This window comes from Pipistrellus kuhlii, unplaced genomic scaffold (assembly GCF_014108245.1).
Source record: "Pipistrellus kuhlii isolate mPipKuh1 unplaced genomic scaffold, mPipKuh1.p scaffold_m20_p_1, whole genome shotgun sequence".
In the NCBI taxonomy this organism is placed as follows: domain Eukaryota; kingdom Metazoa; phylum Chordata; class Mammalia; order Chiroptera; family Vespertilionidae; genus Pipistrellus; species Pipistrellus kuhlii.
Genome location: NW_023425404.1, coordinates 156,876,722 through 156,901,299, shown reverse-complemented (window position 1 = coordinate 156,901,299; position 24,578 = coordinate 156,876,722). Strand labels below are relative to the sequence as shown.

Below are 24,578 nucleotides of genomic sequence, written 5' to 3'. Positions count from 1 at the left end.
TATTTATTTTTAATCATATACTTTAAAATAGTTCCATATTTAGGATCATGTTCTTAATAAATATATTTATTCAAATTTGAGTGATTGGTTCAAATAACAAATATTTTTAAGACTATTAATCCTTATAAACTTGTTTTTCAAAAGCTTTGAATATATGGGTACCTGTTTTGCTATATGTTTACCAGAATATTTTAATTGTTTTATTTTTCTTAATTCTATCAGGTATAAAAATTATTACTGTTAAATTTGACTTCCTTTGATTACCAACAAAATTTAACATTCCCCTAGTTGTGTTTGGTGAATTATTTACTTTAGTTCTTTTTTTTTTTTCTTAGCATTCACAATATTTCAATTTTTTTTGGTTATTTATTTGATTAGGTATTGTGCATACTTGCTCTATGGACTTTTTTCTAACTCAATAGATTCTTTTTCCAGTAAAACACATAATTTTTTCCTAATTAATAATTAGCAAACGTTCTGCAATGTGGTTGAGTAGCAACCAAATATGAGGTCAAACAGGTTACTTTTTTACTAGTAGTGCTGGAGAATGATATAAAAACTTGATTTTCCTCAATCACATTACTTTCCTTTGTGAATGCGATTTCTAAAGAAATGGGACAATTAAAACTTACCAGCTTTATTGTTTTATTGTTCTTTTTGACTGAATGCCTAAACTTACCCACAAAGCCTCAAGATGGTAAGAAATTTACTTGTATAATATATTAGCTAAGGAATGCCTAAGTTGGGGTAATTTCTATTTTTTTTAACCTGTATTCTTTCAACTTAATTTTTATTTGTGTTCTTTTTTTTTTTTCTCTCCTTTGCCCTTGTTAGCTTGTATATACTGATTGAATATGCAAAATTATTCCAGATTTTGTATTTTGGTGATCATAGTACCCATTCCACAGACAGAAACCTAGTCTTATGTTAGTATGGAAAGTATTGCTGGGAGATAATTTGGATTTGAAAATATTCACATTTCTCACAAATGTGGATAGTGTATAGTAAAAGCGAACATTAAATTTGAGTTGGGATTTTTCTGGAACCTTTAGTTGTTCAACATATTTCCAACAGGGTAAAAAATACCTTTAAGGTATTCTGGGCCCTGCTTCTTTCAACTATATAGTTTCTAAATCTCCCCAAACCTGTACATCCCCCTGCTCACAAACCTGGCCAAGGAGTGACCTTTTGGATGAAAGGGTGACATTTATATTTCTTCTGTCCAAAGGGGAAATTTTTGAACTTAATCTGATCAGAGGAGGTATCTTGTTGTAATTTCTTTGGCCTGAAAAGAGTGCCTTTTTGTAACTTGCACAAAGATGCAGTAAGTGTTTTGATTGCTACATAATGTACATAATGGCCTGAAGATGAGGAGTGTGTCTTACTCAGTTTGATAGCCCACAGTGCCTGCGAGTGAGACCCAGTCACAAGGCTTGAACAAGAGTGGTCATTCTTGAGTTTTCATTCTCATTTGCCCCTTGTAACAACTTGTTCAAAAATGCTATTGATTTTTGTCTCTGATATCTTTTGCACCTATGTTTTTCTTTGTATTTCTATTATCCTACTAAAATCAATGTCCTGTTGATTTCTCAATAAAAATCTCCTGGTGGTTTTGCTTTTTTGGGGTGATTTTTTAAAAAAATTTTTCTATCCATTCATTCACTCCTCTGTCCCTCTGTTTGACATAGTTCTTGTCACTTTCTATTTATTAGTCACTGTGGGAGATCCCAGCTGGTTTTTCTTAGCATATAGAATAAAGAAATAATAATTTCAGATAAACATTTCAATGGCTCTTTATGGCTTCCAATTTCAGCCCAAACACAGCTTTCTATGCAAGACTACCATAGTCTGGACCCAGGTCCTTTCTATTATATTTTAGGTTCCATTCTTCTTCTTTATCGCCAATGTTCTCATCAAAGTGGATTCATTGACTTTCCTTAAAAACATACCAAAATGTCTCACATTTGTATCAACATTATTCTATCTACACAGAAAGATGAGTCTCCTTATTTTTCTGTTAGCTGAAATATTGTACTTCTTTTTTTTCAGATTCAACTCATATGTCACACCTCCCATAATCCATTTTTAGTTACTCACCCAGGGATCATAAAGCATGCCTTTTTGATACTTACCCACCTTATTTTAGAATGTCATATACATTTTATTTATTTATTTTTTAATTATAGTTTACACTCAATATCATTTTGTATTAGTTTCAGGTGTATAGTATAATGGGATTAAGAAGTACAAATTGGTAGGTATGAATAAGTCATGGGGATATAAACTGCAGCATAGAGAAAATATTCAATAATATTGTGATAACTGTATGGTGTCAGATGGGTACTGGAAATATTGGGGGGAATGTTTTGTAAAGTAAATGATTGTCTAACCAATATGCTGCCATATACATTTTAAGTTGCATTATACATAATCATGTTCATGAGTCACTTGTACTGTGAGAGTACTTAGGAACCTGATGTCCAAGGATGGGTCATCATTGGTTGTCTCATAATGTACAGCTCAATATTTTGTAAAAGTAAGGACTCTGTAAAAGTAGTCGTTGTGGACAAATATAAATGTGCTTGGATTATGCTCATTGGGAGGGAATCGATGACCTAAGATTAGTCCAGAGATCACCTAAATAAGTATGTCTGGCTAGCACTGTAAACCCTACTGACATCAACATTGCCATGGCAGCACTTGTTTGGCTGTATTGTAATATTACATCATCAATCAGTTTACCTTCACATTACTTTTATAGTCTTACATGATAAATACTTAACACAGAAGTGGTGCTTGTATTTGACATTTGTGACTGGGAAGCCATCAATGGCAAATTTAGTCTGGTCAGTTTGAGATGAATTCAAAATCAATTCAATTTAATGAATGTATCTTGAAAAACAATCAGATGTGATTAAGATCCCATATTTGGTTCATATGACTTTTTTCTTCTTGTTAAATATACCAAAATATTTTCTACCATTAGTTCTCTCTTTTATACTTTGTGAACTTAAATAACCTATATAGTTATTGGGAAACTGTTAAAAAAAATACCAGGATATTTTATAATTTTAATATCTTTGCTTTTCAGATAATTTTAAAGTTACCCAGAAATTTATAGAGGACAATGTTGGATATCTGTGAGTTTCTCTAATGTCTTTTTGATGATGATGATGTTTATTATAATCTAATCTGATATATTCCAGAACTGTTAGTACTTCTTAAAAGTATTGTAATTTAACTAAATAGAAACCATATAAAAAAGTAAATATAGTATTAATCATAAAATTCAGATGAGGTCATTGAATTGTCAAGAAGTTGTACAATTTGTAGCCTTACACTTTGATAATTTCCTGAGGTTAGTCAACAAGTGGATGTCCCTATGAGTTTGTTGGACATTCATGGAAATTCTGCAGGTAATCATTGTGTACTCTGTTTGGACTGTTGCAGCACCACCATTTCATTTGCTCAATATGTTCAGGAGGCATCATTTGAGGAAGTCGAAATGTTGGTAAAAGCCATGACAGAATACAGAGATCAATGCTTGGCCAACAGGAAACTCCCTCAGTGTTCAAAATTAGCTGTAAGTAACTTATTTCCATTTCATAAATAAACAAGATTATTTGTCAACACAGAATTTTTGACCTGAAAAATTTAAAATAAAAATACTATATGCCCTTGTTTTATTTTGACTGGTATTTGGGATAAGGCAGTTTCCTAGGAGAGGTGCAATTCTGTATTATGATGCACAAGAGGACCTGATCATGAGCTCGCAGTCCAGGCTGTATACATAAAGTTACAGGGCAACCAGAGCCTGGCAAAGCTCAGAGAAGTACGGAGGTACCCTCCTTCTTGCCTCTCTCAATGTGTACTCTACTATCACCCCCTCTTTTCCCGGCCTTTCCTGCACCAAATCACCATCTGCATCTCTAAAAAAGTATTACTAAACACCTCTGCTAAATACTTTACCAATACACTCACACTCTGAGCTCATCACCTTGGGAGAGGTGGAAAAACACTGTTATGCAAGGGATTTATAAGCAGCAAATAAAAAGTACGAGGTTAGAGAGCCTCAGGATAGGATAGAAAAAGTTTCCTGAAAGTTTGCCAAAGGGATGGTTGTCAAAGGTGTAGGTCAATATCCTTAGCTGTTGAAGTTGGGAAAATTGCAATATTTTCCTGAAAGGGGGATGCTCACTAATCATTGCATCATTTCAAAATGGTGAGAAAGTATACACTGAATTAAAAATGTCTTTTTCCTCTCTGTTGTCCAGAATGATGCTTTACTAGAAGCAATATGTGCTATGGAGGGGGTGCCACAAAAGTACAACTTTTCACACTGCTGCAATAAAGTTGACTTTGAAAGAAGATTCTGTTTCTTCCATAATAAGAAAGATGATGTAGGATTTCTACCTCCTCTTCCTACTCTGGATCCTGAAGTGAAATGCCAGGCTTATAAAAATAACAGAGAATATTTTCTAAGACAGTAAGTTTAATAGAAAAATGATCTAATTGAAGAAATCTCCTTAGGCTAAAGATTACCTAATATCTATTTCCAAGGAATATAGTGGTGCTCATTGAGTGATTAATTCATCCTGTGTTTATTGTGTCAGATTCTGTGTTCAGTGTTGAAAATATAAACATAAGATATGAAACCTGCTTTCAAGATCTTCTCATTAATGATGTGTATTTTCTAATGTGATAAGCCCTAGAACAGAAGGGTGTGCATGGTGAAAAATTGCTAGTAGAGGAAATAATATTGCCATCCAAGGGAAGGTGCAGCTTTTACTGAGAATAAAGATGAAATCAGTAACTGTTTAGCAAAACTCTGTTTTCAGTAGTACAGTAATTACAGAAACAGACACTTTTTCTGTATACTCAGAGATTGTAAATCACAAGTCTGTTTGAACATAAGTGAACTTGATCTCCGAATCTCAGATGGAGTGTGTCTAGGTAGCTGTTCTTTAAACATGGAAAGGAGAGATGCCGACCATCTGGCAGCATAGGAAGGGAAGGCAATAGCCATATCTCAATGTTCAGGATTATAACTCATCAATCTCATTTTAGAGTTGGAAATTCAATGATAAGACTGTAAATTCAATGATAAGACTGTAAATTTAATGATAATCTCCACTTTTATTGGAGACTGGATAACACTGCCATATATTGAAGATTTCTAATGGGAAGTCCTTCTTTTTAGTACTTTGATTTTCACACTTTGATCTCCTTGTCTTTTTCTATCATTCCTTTCCCTTCTCTTGTTCCCTCTCTATTTTACCATTCTTTCATTTCTTTCCCTTCCTATTTTTTCTTTTATAGCTATCTCTATGAAGTTTCTAGAAGGAATCCCTATGTTTTCACCCCCACTCTTCTAACAGACATGGCTCATATTGAGGAGATTACTAAAACATGCTGTGAAGAACAAGACAAAGCTAACTGCTTTCAGACAAAGGTAGGGATTTCATTTATTTCATGGATAAGGATAAGGAGACACCCAACTTTCCAATTTAATTGAAAATTAAATTATAGCAAAAGAGTTGTTCACCATTTATAACCATCCTCTTCCTACTTTCACCAGTTTTCAACCCATTGACCACTTGCTCTGATCTAAAAGTCCTTATTTCCTGAGACCCTTGACAGATAATCACCCATTTCCAGGGTCTCCCTTATGGCTTTGTCTTACTTGCAAATTGCAAGAAAGCTCTAGTGAATCACTATTCAGGGTAAAGTTTGACATTTTATCTATATCCTTGGCAAGTTTTCTCTTAGTTAACCCTAACATGGGTTCATCCCAGTAAAGAAGAAGAAGATCATAGTGGATAGCCTGACTCACTTCCCACCAAGTCAATGTAGTTATCAGAAAGACTGGCCTCACCTTTCAAATGTGTCACAAATGAGTATATCTTCTGATATGTAAATTTATTACAATAAAAATCTCATAGATTTTTAAAAAATTTTCTGAGCAAGTTTTGGAATAATTTGGCTGACATGTAGTCAAGAGAGAAGAGAATAGTGGGATTTTGCTCTTGCTGAAAAGGAATTTTCTTTTTCTCCTTCAGGCAATACGTGCCATGATATACTTAAGAGGATTATCTTCTTTTCAAAAAACCGTGTGTGGGGCATATTTGAAATTTGGACCAAAAGCCATAAAATCTACGTGAGTGTTATTATACAAATCTAGTATCTACTTGTATTTTTTTGTGTGTGTGTTCCATTTTTGTTAAATTGTTGATGACTTTTTATTTATACTCTTCCTAGTTCCTCAGTCTACGTGGATAACTCAGAACCAGGGCATTGTGTTGTTGGGATGATAAAGACTTGGGAGGTTGGGAGAGCCCAGAAAGAGAGAGGGCTAGTTCTGAGATATTTTATGGTTAGTTGAGAATATGAATTGGTCTGAGAGCTCCCAATTAAGGAACTAAATCCTCCAAGTGCTTTAATATGACATATCTACCTATCTTTGACCTTAATGACTAGAAGACTACTTGATATGGATACATTTTATCTCAATTGCTTGCTCTAACCAATTAGTAATGGTGCTAGTACAATGTTTTAAGAAAAATTCTGAGATTTCAAGTAGATCAGCAGGACAATGGCCTGTGATGGGTTACCTATGCTGACCATAGGCTCACAACTGGAAGTGATGGTCCTAACAGGATGAGCTTTGCTGTAAAAATTATGGGAGAGAGCACATCTATCTGGTTGTTTTATCCTCAGTCCTGATATAGGACTCAACTATAAGCCTAGGATTTTCAAAGCTGTCATGCAGGTCATGCAATGTATAAACAGCTATTTGGAAAAGACTTATGTGAAAAAACAAGGGTACCAATACTTTTTTGCAGCTACTTACACTGTATCATCAAATAACTCCCTCTTGTCTTACTTGCTGTTCAAGATGTTTTAGTGATTTGTCAATTCTCTTTCCAGATACCTTGTTATACTTAGTCAAAAATTCCCCAAGATTGGATTTGAAGACCTTACCTCCATTCTAGAAGATGTTTCTTCCAAGTATGATGGATGCTGTGAAGGGGATACTGTGTACTGCATCCGTGGCAGGGTAAATATTCTCTAAAATCAAGTAAAGGTAGTGATTTTTACAGCCATTTTTTTTTTTAATCCTAAAGTTGCACTAATGTGTGGCTACTTTACCATAATGGAATGCGAATGTTAATATATTGTTGAATAAAAACAAAATAAATATAATAAGAAAGTAAAATGTAAAAATATATGCCCCCCCCAAAAAACCTTTTATTTTTTAATACATGGGATTGTTTTTAGATTATTCAGCAGATTTCATTTTATATGGCTAAATGGGTTTGACATAAAACTTTATAAGTATACTTGTGAACATTCATTAACACCATGTTGAAATATTCTTTAATAGTGCAAATTCTACCCTGACTAGGTGATGTGGTTGGTTGGAGCATAGTCTTATTCACCAATTCCTGGTCAGGGCACATACCTAGGTTACGGGTTTGAGCTGATCAATGTTCCTCACAGCAATGTTTTTTTCTCTCTCATTAGCTACTTATTTTTATATTGTTTGTTTATGGGCATGTGGATTTTATAATAGTAAGTATAATGTACTGAATTAAGATATAATTAAAGGTTTTTCTATGAAGTTTGGAGCTGAGACAAATGGATCATATTATATTCTTAATATTTTCTTTGATGCCTTTATAGAGAAATAAGAGAAACTGAATTATTGTTCATTCAAAATAGAAATGAATTCCAGACAATATGAATTCCAGATATGTATTGCCTCAAATGATAATGGCCTTAGGTGAGATGTGTATATGTTTGCAAAGACTTGCTCTCTGGTTCTATGTAGTTTATGGAAAACATGATTCCAACCCCCATTCCACTTCTCACCTCCACCCAGAGCTGCATCCCATTCTTCACCCTCAGTAAGTATCGGAAAAAGACTCTAGGCAGGAGGAAGAGCTTGAGCAAAACCAGAGAGCTCTGGAATATCCTGGTGTTTTCATGGAACTCGATGAAGTTCATGTGAACTGCAATAGAGAGTAGAAACAACGTTCAGCCTCATTATGGAGAGTCTGGAGAAGGAATTAGAGGCCAGATCAGCTTATAAAAAATATCTAACTAATGTATAAATAAGATAACCTCGTCCTCTCTCTTATTTCCACAGCTTTATGTGGAGATCAGAATTGGGATGAGGGACAGGGAGCAAGACTAGGGTAGGTTTTTCTATTTTGTACATATTTGATAGTTGGAACAGCTTCAAATTAATAGTATCTATCAGAAAAGAACAACAATGAGTAGAATGGTTTTTTATGTTTCAGAAGTCTTCATCTGGTAGTTACTAGAGTGGTTCATTTGTTTACCTTTCTTTCTTTCACTTACCAAATGTTTATTGAGTTTCTAGTATGTGCTTGGCAGTGTAGTTTTAGGCCACATGGAAGAAATCTAGGATTATAGATATAACATATCTTGGGTAGGTCTCATTGAAGCACAGGTAAACTCTTATGGGAAAGAAGCAATATGTAGAATTTAAAATGCCAATATACCAGAGAAATAGGGTTAAAGTATTTAAATTACTACTATTTATCAATAAATATGAACTTGTATAACAGAGCTTACTTTTCATAGTTATATCATCTAAAATCTTGAGCAAAAAAGCTTATTTTAATATGATACTTTATGTATATTAAATTAATACAAAATTTAAATAAATTATATCCATCAAAATGAAGCAATTTCAGATGCTATGCTCATGGTTGGCTTTGCATTTCATTAATGAAGGAAAATTCAGGCCCAACAAAGTTGGGAAAATAAATTCATTTCTCATTTTTACAGAGCAAGGTTATGAGCCATATTTGTTCAAAACAAGATTCTATCTCTAGCAAAATTAAAGAGTGCTGTAGTATGAAAATACCAGAGCGTGGCCAGTGTATAATTAACAAGAATAAAGATGACAAGCCAAAGGATTTATCTCTAAAAGCAGAAACATTTACTGACAAAAATGTGTGTGAAGAACGAAATGCTGACCAAGAAACCTTCATGGATAAGTAATGTAACTCCATATTGAAATTTATAAGGCAAACAGAAACTTATGATTTGATCTATTTTGGCTAATTTGGGTGGAAAGAATGGTCACCATTTAAATCATTGGGTATGATATAATTTTAAAAAATCATGGTTGTAGATTATGGTATTTTCACAATTTTAAGAAAATTCCACTGTGTTTTTATAGTGATGACTAATATTTATTGAATACTTAGTGTGTGCCAGATAATGGGCTAAATACTTTATATACACTATCTATTTCAATTCTTACAAGGTCATGTAAAATAAATGATTCCCCCTATGTTTTCAGATGAGGTACAGAGAAGCTCAGTAACTTGCCCAAAATTCACAGCTAAAAAAATGACAGAGTAAGGATTTGACTCCAGAAGGTTGTGGGCTTTACTGTCATAGGATGCCACCCCATATGTTCAAGACAAAACTAATGGACTTGGAACCAAAGGGACAAGATATATATCCTGATTGAGTCACTGGTACAAGTTAACCTTTCTGTGCTTTAATTTACCATCTATAAAATTCATGGAATATTCATTCATTCATTCATTCATTCAAAGTTTATTGATAATGAAATATAATTCAGGAGCTTTACTAGGTTTATTAGAGGGTTTCTATATCTCCATTAAGCTTTCATCAATAGGGAGTATAATAAGAGAAGATACAGACTTTATATAAATGAGTGCAAGAAATGTTCTTTTATTCCTTGCACTATATGCTAAGTAATGTGAGGGCAGAGAAGAAGGAAGTGGTCAATTGAACTTGGGGCTGCTGGAAAAGCTTGATCAGAAGAAAGTTCTTGAGGAAATTTTGGTAACCCAGGGGGTAGAGCATGGGTTGAAGTATAAAACTGCTTGGTGTATATGTGGCTATGAATAAGGTATCTGCAGAGAGACACAGGGTAGTAAGAAGTGAAAGGGGTCAGATCATGCAGATATGCTAAGTAACAAGATGCTGCTGAAGGATTTTCATTAAAGAATGAGGAAGGACAAAATCATTTATTTTTTTGAAACTTCATTTGGAATGAATCCCAGTTTGGGGCTTAGGTGGTGGGCTAAGTAGTTTTCAGATTCAACGAGATGAAAAGTATGGGGAAGAATAAGTTTTGGGGAGTCTAATAACATATTTGAATCTATGCACATTGACTGTGAGGTGCCTGTAGAATAATTAATTGGAACTGTCAAGAGAAAATTTTGCATGACAACCTGGAGCTCTGGAAGGAGGCCTGGACTGAAGGTACAGGCTATTGAATATTTAGCAAATTTTAAGTGCTTCTCACCTATTATATACATATATATATACACACACAACCCTCTGAGGTTAAAATATTTTATTATTCTCATTTTATAAGCAAGGAAACTGAAGCACAGAGGTTAAGTAAATTGCTTTAAAGTCACATAGCTAATATGCAGTGGAGCCAGAATTCAAATGCAAGTAGTCTGACTCCAGACTCCTGTTGTTATAACCACTGTGATATATTGCTTCTCACAAGTCATGGTGCTAAGTCAAATTAAAGTCAACCAGCTGATAAATATAATGCATTTCACTTGAGCCTGGCAGAGGCATTTCCTAAAGGCAAGCAATTTTTATCATCATCACGATCTCCCCCTCCTCCTCCTCCTCCTCCTCCTCCTCCTCCTCCTCCTCCTCCTCCTCCTCCTCCTCCTCCTTCTTCTTCTTCTTCTTCTTCTTCATCATCATCATCACCACAACATAGATAGCGTTTGAAGTATAGGGAGAAATGATAGAGCAACAATGAGCATGTTAGGTCAGAAATAGAGATTTAAAGTGCAGTCTTTCTGGGTGTGAATGTTTGATGTAAGACTTCAATGGATCTGCCAAGCTAGGGTAGGATTCTAAGGGTTTTTGTTTGTAACATTTTGGTGATGCTTTAGATGTAATTTTATTCTTGTGGAAAGGTCCATGACTTATGTCAGATATTAAAGGGAGCCTTTAGTTATCTGAAAGATAATCAACTCTGCTTTAGGGGATGGGAATATATCCTACAAATGGGACTGAGAAGGCAGTTGGAAAAGGAGAGATGTCAGAAAAACCAAGATGAATCAAGACAGTCAAAGGCTGCAAAGCAAAAGGGTTAAAAAATTGTTCCCTGGACTTCAAAAATTCTTGTGAGGTACTGCTCTCAAAAAACATGGAAGATCCCAACTTCCCTCCTATGCTGGCCTGGTCACCCCTAATTGCCCTCCCCTGCAGGCTTGATTGCCCCCAACTGCCCTCCCTTGCAGGCCTGGTCTCTTCCAACTGCCTTCCCCTGCTGGCCATCTTGTGGAGGCCATCTTGTGTCCACATGGGAGCAGCTATCTTTGACCACACAACGGCAGCCATCTTATGTGTTGGAGTGTGGGTCAATTTTTATATTACTCTTTTATTAGATAATATTATTTAAATGATCACCTGAGGAGATTTTTATATTGATTTTTAGAGAGAGGGAGAGAGAGGGAAAGACAGAGAGAAATATTGATGTGAGAGAAACATATCAATTGGTTGCCTCCTGTACACACCCTGGCCAGGGCCTGGCCCAAGGAGGATCTGGAAACCTAGGTATCTGTCCTTGCCAGAATTGAATCTGGGACTCTTCAGTCCATAGGCTGATTCTCTAACCACTGAGCATAACAGGCTAAGACAGAAAGACCATTAAAATTTATTTTGAATGGGTAATGTTTTCTTAAGGTGAAGACTGTGAACAAATGAGTACTTAGAGAAGAGTTCTCTTGAGAAGAGTTTAAGAGGAGAGTTTTATAGTTTAAAAAAGAATGAAGTAGGCATCATGTGGAAACTAGGTTCAAATTCTGTTTTTCCATTAATAGCAAGGTGCTTAATTGGTCAGAGACTTAGTTTCCTCAGCTATAAAATAGTACTTATCTTGAGGACTAAGTATATCTATAACTATATTTAGTTGAAAATCTGAATGCATTTTCCAGCAGAATTATACATGACCTGTATTTTCTCAAGTATTGGTGGTATGATATACTATTTCTGATGCTTTATTAATTAAATAATCTTAATAATTAATTCTAAATAGCTCTAACAATTTTATCCTCTAAGTAAAAGCATTGTTAATTTAAATCATTAATATAGAGAATTTAGGTAAAATGATCGCCTGTAGTTATATTGCCCTTCTAAATCACTCCCTGACCAAACCAGAGGAGGCATGGCATTGAGAGCAGACTTATATTAGATCTGACTAGACTAAAAAATAGCAGGATTTGGTGTTTTGTTCATTCTCTGAGTTCTAATATACAAGGTACTTTATACATCACAGGTTTCTTTATGAATACTCACGGAGACATCAAGAACTGTCTACACCAGAGCTTTTAAGAATTGCTAGTGTGTACGATGACCTCCTGAAAGAGTGTTGCAAAACAGAAAACCCTCCAGACTGTTACAGTAACATGGTAGGTTCCATTCCGTGGGCCCAGAGGAATAAACAAAACCCACAAATCAAAACAACAAACATATAAAAATTGATATCTAAGCTTTAATTTAGTCTAGAGTGTAGAATATGTGATTGATCAATCTGAGTCTACTTTGAATTCAGTGCAAGGTGACCACTAAGAAGACCAAAATCAGTGGGTTATGTATAATGTTATGAACTATTAATCCTGTGTGTTGATGAACCAACTTCCCATTAAACACTTTGCATTTGTGTTTTTATTTATGTATTCTGTATCTTATTGAATCATATTGAATATTTTTATGATTGTAAATGTAATAAATGATTATTAAAAAGAATTCCAAAAGTACCATAAGTTACAAAGAAAAATATACAAACTTTCTGATTCCATCACCAAGAAATAGTTATAATTAACATTTCTTTCATCTTTTGAATTAAAATATTCTTGCACAGGGTGGGGCAGAAGTATAGTTTATAGTTGTTCATATAGAAAACAATATAATAATTAATAAATAATAAGACAAGAATAATCTGTGTTTTGTGCACTCAAACCTACTTTTGCCCACCCTGTATATGAGTGTTTATCAAAATAAGATTAGAATAATATTTCTGATAGAATTTTTGAATGTGGCTTTTATTTAGTGTTCTAGAAATATGTCATTAAATGGAATTTAAAATCTACTTTTCTTTAAACAGAGGTATACCATCATAAAAATTTACTTAACTGCTTTTCTACTATGTTGGGAATTTTTGATGTTTAGTTATTAGGGTTATTTTTAATCTCATAAGCAAACCTGAAATATCTTTATACTCATTTTTATTAATAGTTATTATTAGTTATTTTCTTAAAATAGATTATTAGAAGAGAAATTATTAGGTTAAATATGTTGACATAAAAATTTAATATAAATGACTTAGTTAATTTCTAGAAAGTTTTTACCAACATATAGTCCTACAAGAATACTTAAAAATGCTCATTTTATTCTCACCTTCACCAATGTTGCACATGAAAATGAACTTTACTATATATATATATATATATATATATATATATATATATAGTGAATATATTTTAAGCAAACCTTTGATTTTTTTAATGAAATTAAGCTTTTCCCATATAATTTTAGCTATAACAATTATGTTTTCTATAAACAATTTAATCATGTTAGTTACCCATTTTCCTATTGAAATTCATGTTTTTAATATTAATTCATATATATATATATACATATATATATATATATACTCTTTTTGTATTATAAAATTATTTGAAATTTATGATTTATTTCTCATTCATTTGATATATGCTGTTTTTGGTTTATTTAAAAAAAATTATTCCAGTTGCCATAAAAGCCAGTTTATATTCATTTATATTTGAGCAAGGAAGTAAGAAGACTTGAGTTTTGGTACAGCTCTACCCAGAGCTACCACTGTCCCTAAGGAGGAGGTCTTTTTCTGATCCTTAAATGAATCATACTGCTATAATTTTTTTATTTTACATGGAGATACAATTTGTCCCACAGCATCTACCCATTGGTGTATAGTTTTCTCTCTGGTGTTGACTCAGAAAGTGTCCAATTTTATGTCTCATGAGAGAGAGAGTTTATAAAGTATTTGAAGACAACTTTTGGAGGTTCTAATTTCCAACATGAACTAGTGAAAAAGAAGGTATAATATAAAAAAGTAAATGGGACTTAAAATATTCTTTAGCAGTACTTATTAGCTGGATCATTCTGGGCAAGTCACTATTTCACAAGTTCAGTTTAACAACTGCTCTGTCTATTTAAAGTGAAAATCGAATATAATCCTTATCACCATGAGATTTGAATTTCACTTTGTAAACTGGAAAGCTAAAAAAATGTATAAAAGTCTGATAAAAAAAAAACTTGGACTTTCATATTTAAGTAAAAAATATTTATAACTATAATTAATTGAGATACATATTTTTACACACACACATATAAAGAAAACTACCCTTGATTTAGTGAGTAGTATAAGCTAATAATGGTTTGAAAATAGTATATAAATTAAAAAAGCTATTTGACAACTTGATGTGAAGTTTATGATTAAATTTTAAATAAAATATTCATAAACATAATCGTTCTTATTTTCAGGAAAGCAAATTCAATGAGACAACTGAGAAAAGCCGCAAAATAGTACAACGAGAATGTGAACATTTCTATAATTTGAAGCAAGAGGACTTGAAATACCAGTAAGTTGTTTGCACAAATCGGTTAACACTTGTGACCAGGATAAAATAAAAAGAGCCACCAAGTGTCAACATTTTAGTTCAGTCATTCAGTTATGGTGAATTCATAAACTCTGGGAAAGAATAAAACCACAAAGCCAGGAATGTACATTGAGCTAGCATAGTAAGCTCTTATCATGAAGGAGGCTAGAAATCAAAGAAATATAGGATTCTGGAGAAACTGATTCTATAATTCTCTAGTTTTTGTTTGGACTTGTCTTTCCTACTCTCAACCCAGAATTTCTGGATTCTTCCACATCTGAAGGTGAGGGTGAGGTGAAGTAAACTTTAAGTGGTTACAATTTCCCAAGGAAAGGATGGTTTGCCAGGATTTAAGCCCATTTTACTAAGTTTGTAGAAATAACTATGGATTTGCTTAAAGCTTTAATATTTATTTTCTAGTGCTCTAGTGAACATTCATAGATAATATGCAGCTTATTCTGGATTTTCTTAATGAATTTCATAGTAATCTAGTGTGTGTTGAAACCAAACATCTTCAAATCAAACAAAACACTTAAAATATTGTTTTTTGTTTGTTTCACATGTGTCAAACACAAGGCCCGCGGGCCAAATCCGTCCCGCCAGGCCTTGCAATGTGGCCCGCACCGCGCTGTCATCACTGCACTCCGCTGCGTTTCCATCACAATGACAGTTTATGACTGTTCAGTAAACCATTCAGCCCGCGATTTAGGCTGGATTTTAGATTTTGGCCCCTTCTCTGATTGAGTTCGACATCCCTAGAAAGTATTGCATATCTCCTTTCTTTCCTGGTAACACCCTCTGGCCACTCCCAACCTTGAGGGCAAGCTCCCATTGCCCCAGTGTCTGTGTCCATTGGTCATGCTAATATATATGTTTACTTTGGAAACAGTCTAAGTGCCCATCAGCAGATGATTGAATTAAAAAAACTGTGGTATGTCTACACAATGGCATACTACCAGGCTGCAAAAAAAGAAGGAACTCTTTCCATTTGCAATAACCTGGATGGTACTGGAGAGCATTATGCTAAGTGAAATAAGCCAGTCAGAGAAAGATAAATATCACATGATCTCACTCATATGTGCGGTATAATGGTCACCATAAACTGATGAACAAAAATGGATCCAGAGATAAGATGACACTGAGCAGACTGAGTCCAACCAAAATATGTTTTAACTATTTCTGCAATCTGGCTATTTGCTGGGAAGTCACTCAGCCCATTTAAATATCTAAATTTCTTTCATTTCAGTCTATCCTTTTCCACTTGTATTTATTAAAGTATCCCTTTACAATATTTATTACCATGCATGGGATTTTAAGCAGGATTTTACGTTCTAGCCAAGGTATTTGCTGCCAAGGAGCTCCTCATTTCACAGGTAAAACAGGAAGGGCAAATTTGAGAGTTTCTGAGATTACCGTGAAATTAGAAGGAAACCAAAATACAGAGATCTAGAAGGCAGGGTGCAGGAAAACAGGGTAAAGAGACAGTTCTCTATCTTTTTGTGAGAGAGCTGAGGTTCACATTGTCCTTACTAGTGCATTGATTGTAATCTAAAGGGTTGGGGTTTCAAGTAGCAAGACAAGGAAAAATGGTATCTGCTTCATTCAGAACCAAACAGACAAATGTTCTTTCAGCAACCTTATCAAATTCACAAAGATAGCCCCTCAGCTCTCCACTGACGAACTGATCTTTCTTGGCGAGGAAATGGAGACAGCTTTACTCACCTGCTGCACTCTGAGTGAAGAGTTTGGCTGCGTTGATAATTTGGTGAGCATGGCCCATGTACCTAACTATTCCTACCAAACAGAATTGATACTTATAGTCATAATGTCCTCAAAATGTATACACACTTTAAGTGATGATAAAGTCAGTGTTTATTAACATATAGTTCATTTTCAAAATTTAAAAGTATCTGCAGAAATTGAATTATTTTGTTTTGTCAATGTCAATTGTTTTCAAATTGATGACCATTTGGTCCAGGCATTGCGCACCAATGGAATCACAAACATCAAGAATCATTGCCTTTGGTATTTGTACACCCTCAATTTGCCAACTGTTGCCAGTTTTGTACCATAAACTTTATCTTTTATGTGTCCCCATAAAAAATGTCTTTTCCCAAATCTTATTCTGACTCCACCTATTATTTCAAATCAGTTAATCCGGAAAAGGTGTGAAAATTAAGTGAGTTACCAGTTGTTATAGTGTGTCTACATTTTTCAGTCTAACTCAGCTATTTCTCCCAACTGAGCTATTTCGGCGGCGTGTGTCTACATTTTTATACACATTGAATAATTATGAAGGCAATATTTGTACTTCAACTGCATTTTCAAACTTCCAGTAGCATTTTAGGATTAATTTCCTTTATTCAAAGCTTAATCTGGCTGAAAAGAAAGAAACGGGTATTGAGCCATCAGCTATTAAAGTGTGTATATATGTATTTAGGACACTCTGTATATGTCCTCATTGCTTTACAGCAATTATGTGTTTTCCTCTCTTCATTGTTTTTAAGGAATTGTTAAACAAGGAATGTCAAGTTTTCTTTTTGATTCACTGAATCCAAATCCTAAGAAGAAAAAGAGAATGTCTTAAGTATTTTCTTGGAGTTCTCCAAATCATCTTTCTTACCTCTTATTTATATGGAAGTAATTTGTGAGGACAAATGTTTTAGGAATCACAATAATGTTCCAGAAGGATATAGAAAACCTTATCATTTTAAGCAATGCTACAAAGTCTCCCTCTTGCCCATCAGGTCAGTCAGGGAATTGCTGTTTCCCTGGCCCTCCCAAACCAACACTGCAAGTTGGGAGTATTTTAGGGCTGGGGTGAACAGTACCCTGGGACATATCCCAGGAGAGACATAAATCTAAGGGCCACCGTGTTTGGCTGCCACTTTCATTTAGCTGTTTGCAGCTAACAATCACAAATTTGTATATGTGATAACAAGCAATCTATCTCTAGGCATTTACATGGCTGTGGCTTGAAATGTTGTTATATGTAATGCCACTTAGGGCCCCGGCTCCTACTTTTCTGTGTGCGTAGTGTCATGTTATACGTGCATGGGTTTTTCTGAGTAAAGTTAACAGTGGACACATAACGATTTAATGGTTCACTTAACCGTATTTCAGAGCACTATTCAAGTTTTAAAGTCCTATCTGAGTTCCAACTTTCATTGGTGCAGGTGGATTTAGTTCTTGGAGCGGTATGTGGAGTAAAGAATCGAACCGTCAACCCTGCTGTGGACCACTGTTGTAAAACCAACTTTGCCTTCAGAAGGCACTGCTTTGATGCGCTGGAAGCCGATAAAACATATGTGCCTCCATCTGCCTCTCAAGGTTTATTCACGTTTCACACAGACTTGTGTCAGGCACATAAGGAGGAGCTCCAGAGAAAGAAAGAGAGGTACTACCATTCTCCTCCACTCATCTTTTTCTACAGCGGGAAGACACATCGTGTGTTAATGGGAAGGTTTATTGTAATGGATATGTGATTTCAGTATTACAGTCCTTTTCATTCTATCAAACTGTCCTGTCCCTCCAACTCAGAAAAACACCAGAGCATATTGATTGCATTGTTTAATGTTGAAACCTAGCTAGCCTTTTCCTTTGCTGTGGACATGGAGTGTCCAGCAGAAAGTGAGTTGGGAAAGTGAATTAGGATACCCAGCAGAAAGGCTTATCCTATATAATAAAATCGTCGGAACTGCAGAATGACTGGTTCCCATGATTCACCAGGGGAAGACGCTCAACGCAGGAGCTACCCCCTGATAGTCATTGTGCTCCCACAGGGGAGCACTGTTCAGCCAGAAGCCAGAAGCCAGGCTCATGGCTGGCATGCACAGCGGAGGTGGTGGGACTCTCTTCGGCCTCCACAGCAGTGTTAAGGACCCCTTGGGGGAGATGTCCGACTGCTGGCTTAAGCAGCAGTCGGACATCCCATGAGAGGTTCTGGACTGTGAGAGGGTGTAGACCAGGCTGAAGGGACCTCCCACCAACCCCAGTGTATGAATGCCATGCACGGGGCTTCTAGTAGGATTATAATGAATCAAATTTTCTTGAGAGAATGCCCTGAGAATCTTACTTAGTGTTTGAAATAAGGGGAGGCCTAAAAGTGACAGGAATCTTACTTTTATTTTCTTAGGCAATACTATAAATGTCAATAAATAGACTAGTTTTTAGGTTTAGGCAATGTCTGTATAGTGGAGTGGAAGTAAATTTTTCTAGGAAGATCAAATGTAGTCACATATTCTATAATACCGTGATAATGAAGACATAATATATATTCACATTTTTTTAATACTATCTTGCTATACATAGCCCTATAAAGAATGTTACCATGGAAATCTATTCCATAAGTTTAACAGAAACATTTAACAGAAACATTTCGGAACCTTTTAATTTTTTATACTCATTCAAATTGAGACGCCTCCCTTCCCAAGATATACGATACTATGACAAGCATTTTGGAGAAGAGGAACTTAAGAAATTTTTTTTAATAACTAATTCTATTTGACATCTTTGGGTCACAGGTTTCTTGTGAATTTAGTGAAACTAAAGCCTGAACGTACAGATGAGGAGCTGCGGTCATCGCTTAAGGAGTTCACTAACCTAGTGGACGAGTGCTGCAAAGCCGAGGAGCCGGAAGCTTGCTTCAAAGACGAGGTAGTTACTTCTATTTTCCCCTGGAATTCTCCCGGTGTTCCCAGTCAAATAACATGCAATGGAACTCCCCACAGGGTTCCGACTCATCCCACCATGACTCAGAGGCTCATCTTCGAGGGCGTCATTGCTCTACAGCTACTATGCAGCCTGTCACTGATAGGGTTTTGGCTTTGTCTCCTTGGTGACAACATGGTGTAAGAAAAGATGTTAGGAAAACCTGAGTTCATATGCCACCCGTCTTAGAATGAACTGCAGTTCATCACCAGTAAATAAGGATGGTTGGCAATCATTGTCCCTTAATTATACCATGGGCCCTTTTCTTTTTTGAATCACCCCTTATTTAAAACAAACAAACAAACAAACAAAAAAAAACACACACCCAAAAACAAAAAACAAAAACAAAAACAAAACAACAGTCAAACTGACTTGGGAAGGAAATTAATCAACTTCACAGGCAAATGCAAAGGGCATGAGTATGTCAAGTCTTTCAGGCATTAGTATGTGAAGTCTCTCACCTTCCTGACCTTGTCCCACCATCCCTAGGTGGAGAAAATATGTGTTTGAAGTGAGGAAGTGGGAGGTAAGGGTAGGAGGGAACGAGGGAAGAGAGGACATGTGTCCTGCTTCTTCTCACTCCAGTGACCAGTCTGATGGACACACTGTGGTGTCCAGGCATCCTCAATTCTTGTGAATGCAGGCCCAGTGATGGCTCCTTGGAAGTACTTCTTCACCCTTTGCCAACATTGTTTCTTACCGTTTCTTACGTAGCAACACCAACTCTACTCCAGCCTTCCTCACAATTCACACACACACTGACTTTGTGCACAATCGGTAATTGTGCACATTCACAGGCGCACACACACTCACCCGCGGCTTTCATTTCGGTTGAGAGCCCTCTGTGCTTGCATTGAGTGCTTAGTCTATGAGAAATTTATTTTGAAACAAGTCATTAGTTTTTTTTTGTTTTTTTTAAAGATGTTTAACTTAATTAGAGGCATAAGTCAATATCTAGCATCTAACCGAGTGACTATGTACCTGAGGCAGCGTAACAGGAGGGATAAATTCACTGGCAGTTCATAAAAGGTTTGGGGTGTCTGGACTCAAATTCATGTGAAGAAAGAGTGTTCACTGTCTCTCTGCACAATATGTGAATAGTTTAATTTTTATTTCCAAAATTCAAGGCATCATGCTTCTCTAAATTTAAATAATGTCTTAAATTTTAATTAATTAATTAATTTACTTACTTATTTCTGTTTCTCCCTCTTAGGGTTCAAAATTGGCAGCCAAAAACCAGGCTTCTTGAGAAATATAAAAGAACAAGCAAGGTAACATTTCAATCAAATGACAAATGTGTTTGTAGCTTCTCTGGTTGTCCCGGCTTCCCTCTCCTCGTGCTGCCAGGTCTATTTCTGGTTTATCCCACACGCCTTGTACTAACAGACCCTGATATTGAACCTGTGACGTTCCTCTGGGTGCCTACCATTCCTAGTGGGCTGGCACTGCCGCCTTGGAGATCAAATGTAGTCACATATTCTAGAATATGTGTCCAGCAGTTTTCTAAATAACCCAAAGGCACCCACTCCTCTGGCTCAGCTGTTGCACTCAGCTCTCTGGACCAGAAACGGGAGACAATCAAATATCTGGATGTTGACAGAGAGAGGAGGGGTTGGCATGGCAGGCAGGCCTCAGACAACCTGTTCCAAGAGTCCTACTGCAGCATTTACATAAACAAAAAGCAATGCTGTGATTTCAAAAAAATATATAGATAGATGCGATTTCTTCTGCACTTTAGGTGATATTCATATACAAATTCCAGGAACAAAATGTTGCATAGTTATAACAATGATATTCAATGCCCAGGAAAAGAGACATGGCCACTGTAAGGAATAGGTTTGTATCTACAAAAGGCAGAACACAGCTATTTCTATACACATGACTTTCCATCACCCAAGCTATAATATTTCACATTCTTTTGTTTCATAAGATACTATTCTTTTTTCTTCCCAGGTTGTGGAGAAAAGAGAGGAATACCAATTTACCCACTTCCAGCTGTCCTGAAATTTCATTTTCTGAGAAGAATACAGTAAAAAAAAAACAAAAAAAAAACTTACCTAAAATGTTATTGTAACACAAAATATAGAGTTATTTCTCAAAGACTGATGTCATGTGTTTTATTCCATCAGTATCTCTGGCTCACTGGCTAAATCTATTCCGTAGACAGAAGGATTCAAATAGCAAAGGTGTGGGCATAATCCTCACAGACTCCCTTCTTGCTGCTATTGGCAAGGAAAAGGGGAGTTGAGGGCTCCCAGCATTGCTGCTGCCGCTACTACTACTATTATGAACTAGCACTTAATGCTTTCCATGTACCAAACACTGTCCCTAGGTACTTTTCATGCATCATCGCATTTAATCCTAACAATCTATGCAGTATACATCATTTCTATTCTTATTTTACAAGTAGGGAATCTGAGGCTTGGGGAGATAACTAATTCATTCAGTGTCATATGACTCATAATAGGCAGAACCAAAGTTTGAGCCCTCTAATTACAGAAGGATATTCTTAGCCACGTACACACAACCTCTCAGGTCTGGCCATGCTGCATGCCTTATAAACTCTGTTATTTAGAGAGAAGGAAGACTGACAGTGACTCTTCTCATCCTCCATCCCAAGCCAAAATTTCTGTGTTGTTGCAGCTGTAAGTGTATGGCAGTGATGTCTAAGCAGAGGGAGTGGTAGGAACTGGAAAGCCAGGAAGTGAAGGTTGATCCGATATCAGTGCAGGGTCTGACTATCCTTACCAGTCTCTTAATTTTTAAGGCTTTAGTGTTTCAATGTATGAAAGTGAAGATGATGATCACTTAATAAATAATACTTGAGACTATTCACAAAGTTTTTTTTGTATGGTATGGAAGGCATAATGTTTGGGATTCTTATTCACTTATTCAACAAATATTTATCAGACTCTTATTGTGTGTCAGGTATTGTGGATACAAATGTGAGCCAACTAGACATGGTTCTTGTGTCTTACTGGGCAGGGGGAAAGGTCCATAAGCAAGCAATCACACATGTCATAGGTGTAGAGCTGGGAAAAGGGCCCTGCTGTGGTGCACACTGCACAGGTCTAAGCTGAAGATACAGGGTGAGAAGAGGGTGGGGAATTTCAAATTCCTACTGCCATTAACCTGCTGCATACTAGCGGCTTCAGACAAGTTCTCTGCAACCTAGACCTCCATTGCTTTAGGTAGGATGGAGAATAACCTTTATGTCACAAAGGCTTCAGAGAAACATATTAAACCACTCTACTACAACATCCCTAATACAGTGGCCAGCAGATGATAGGTATTCAGTTCATGGAGCTATTTTTCCCTTTTGCCATTTTTTCTAAACACTTATTTACTAATGAGGATGACAAGGAAGAAAGTTTTACGTAAAGAATAGATTATAAATTCAGCCAACAAAAGTGAAACTGAGCACAATTAGCTAATTCTATATTGTATCTAATAGTGGATCCTCTTCTGTGTCCAATACTATGCTAAGAGCAGCAGCTATGACATCTGAGCTCCAGAAACCTGTTACCACCACAAGGCTCTTCATCACAGAGGAAACTGCCACACAACTCTCTGCTGATGTGCTAGAGAACAAACTAATACTGACCAATGTGATGCGAAAAGGGGGAGGAATGGTTTATTCAAAACACACATTTTACATGGAGAAGTGAGGACTCAGAACCACTTATTCTGTATTGTTCAGACAAAACCCATATCAAGGAGTAGAACATACCTAGACTTGCTGCAGGAAGAATGCTCTGGTACTAGAGATGCTTGTAAGTGTGATACACCTCCTGATGCACTAATGAATGTCAAGACTAATGAGTGCACGAACAACCACCACCCAGGATTTTGGTGGGGTCTAGGGATCCAGTCATGGTTTTTCTGAAGTTCCTTCGAACTCTGTTTCCATTAGTTGGGCAAGGATTAAGTTTGCTGTCCAAATAACATTTGTTAAAAATTATCAGTGTGTTCTGTACTTGTACACCTTCCATTTCTTATATTAAAGGTCAGGTTGAAGATCTAACTCTCTTAGGGAACAAATCATTTGCTGTCTTTTGAGTCCTGTCACAAAACTCATTCCTTGCCCTTTCTTAAATAACTGCTTGTCTTTCCTCTGGTCTGAAATTCCACCATCAGGCTTAACATCTTTTTATGTTTTCAAAAGTCTTACTCTGAGAGGATGGTTCTCCTGGGAAGTTAATTTCATTCAATTTTTTAAGAAAGATTAATGAATTTTCCCCACATATAACAAATTCCAACTCCAATCAGTTAACAGTGGCTGTCCGATGGCATAGTGCTGTGAATAATTTTTAGACTGAATCTAGGTTCAGAGAGAAAGAATGAAATCATCAATGAGTAATGTCATCCCTAGAATAATGGATCCATTTCTGATAGTTCCCAGAGGTTTAGAGTAAGATCTCAAGGGAAGGGCTCTAAGAATGCATGACTAAAGAAATGTTGAGCGTTGGGACTATTTAGAGAACCCTGAAAATGATGATGGAAACCTGGCAAAGACACACTTCCATTTGCTGACCCTGGCTTTCTATCACACATGGCCATCAGTATTCTTTACATTAGCCAATGTGTCCCAATTTTAAATAATAGTTTTGCTTTGTTTTTTAAACAAATATACCTCTCAGTTGTGATATATCAATACTTTGCCTAGAAGACCAGAAATGAGAATACATGGGTAACAGAATCAAGCAATGGACTGCCTGCCTTAGAGATGGCCTGATCCAAACCGTTCATCTGTAAATGAGGAAACTGAGGACAGGAATGATTAAAGTGGTAATCAGCGAGGTCCCATTTACAAAAATGTGGACTTTACATTTATTTTAGAATTTTTATTTAATCAGTAGTTACCTGTTTCCTGCCTTAGATGCAAGAATTCAATGACAGGCAAGCAGACAGTAGCTGAGGAATGTTGGGACCTCAGCTTTTGATACTAGCTATTGGCTGGTATAGGCTCTGAAGTCAGACAAGCCTTAATCTCTACCTGTGAGTGCATGAGCAAATAATATGACCCTGTCTTAATTCCTTATTCAAGAAAGAGTATTGCTATTATCCTATCTAATAAAAGAATGATATGCAAATTGACCTTTACTCCAACACATAAGATGGCTGCTCCCATGTGGACACAAATTGTCACCACAAGATGGTCAGCAGAGGAGGGCAGTTGAGAGG

At 35.9% G+C, this 24,578-nt stretch overlaps 1 protein-coding gene across 1 annotated transcript; it reads left to right on the top strand.

Annotated features, from left to right (window-relative positions):
• The first annotated feature begins 514 nt into the window (after nucleotides 1-514).
• On the top strand, nucleotides 515-21,788 carry AFM (afamin). The gene is made up of 15 exons (XM_036414114.2): nucleotides 515-699; nucleotides 3,091-3,140; nucleotides 3,451-3,583; nucleotides 4,275-4,486; nucleotides 5,320-5,452; nucleotides 6,060-6,157; nucleotides 6,928-7,057; nucleotides 8,818-9,029; nucleotides 12,323-12,455; nucleotides 14,569-14,666; nucleotides 16,317-16,449; nucleotides 17,861-18,081; nucleotides 19,208-19,340; nucleotides 20,608-20,665; nucleotides 21,348-21,788. The coding sequence occupies exons 1-14, from the start codon at nucleotides 613-615 to the stop codon at nucleotides 20,641-20,643; spliced, it is 1,809 nt and encodes a 602-aa protein (XP_036270007.1). The 5' UTR covers nucleotides 515-612; the 3' UTR covers nucleotides 20,644-20,665; nucleotides 21,348-21,788.
• The last annotated feature ends 2,790 nt before the right edge of the window (nucleotides 21,789-24,578 follow it).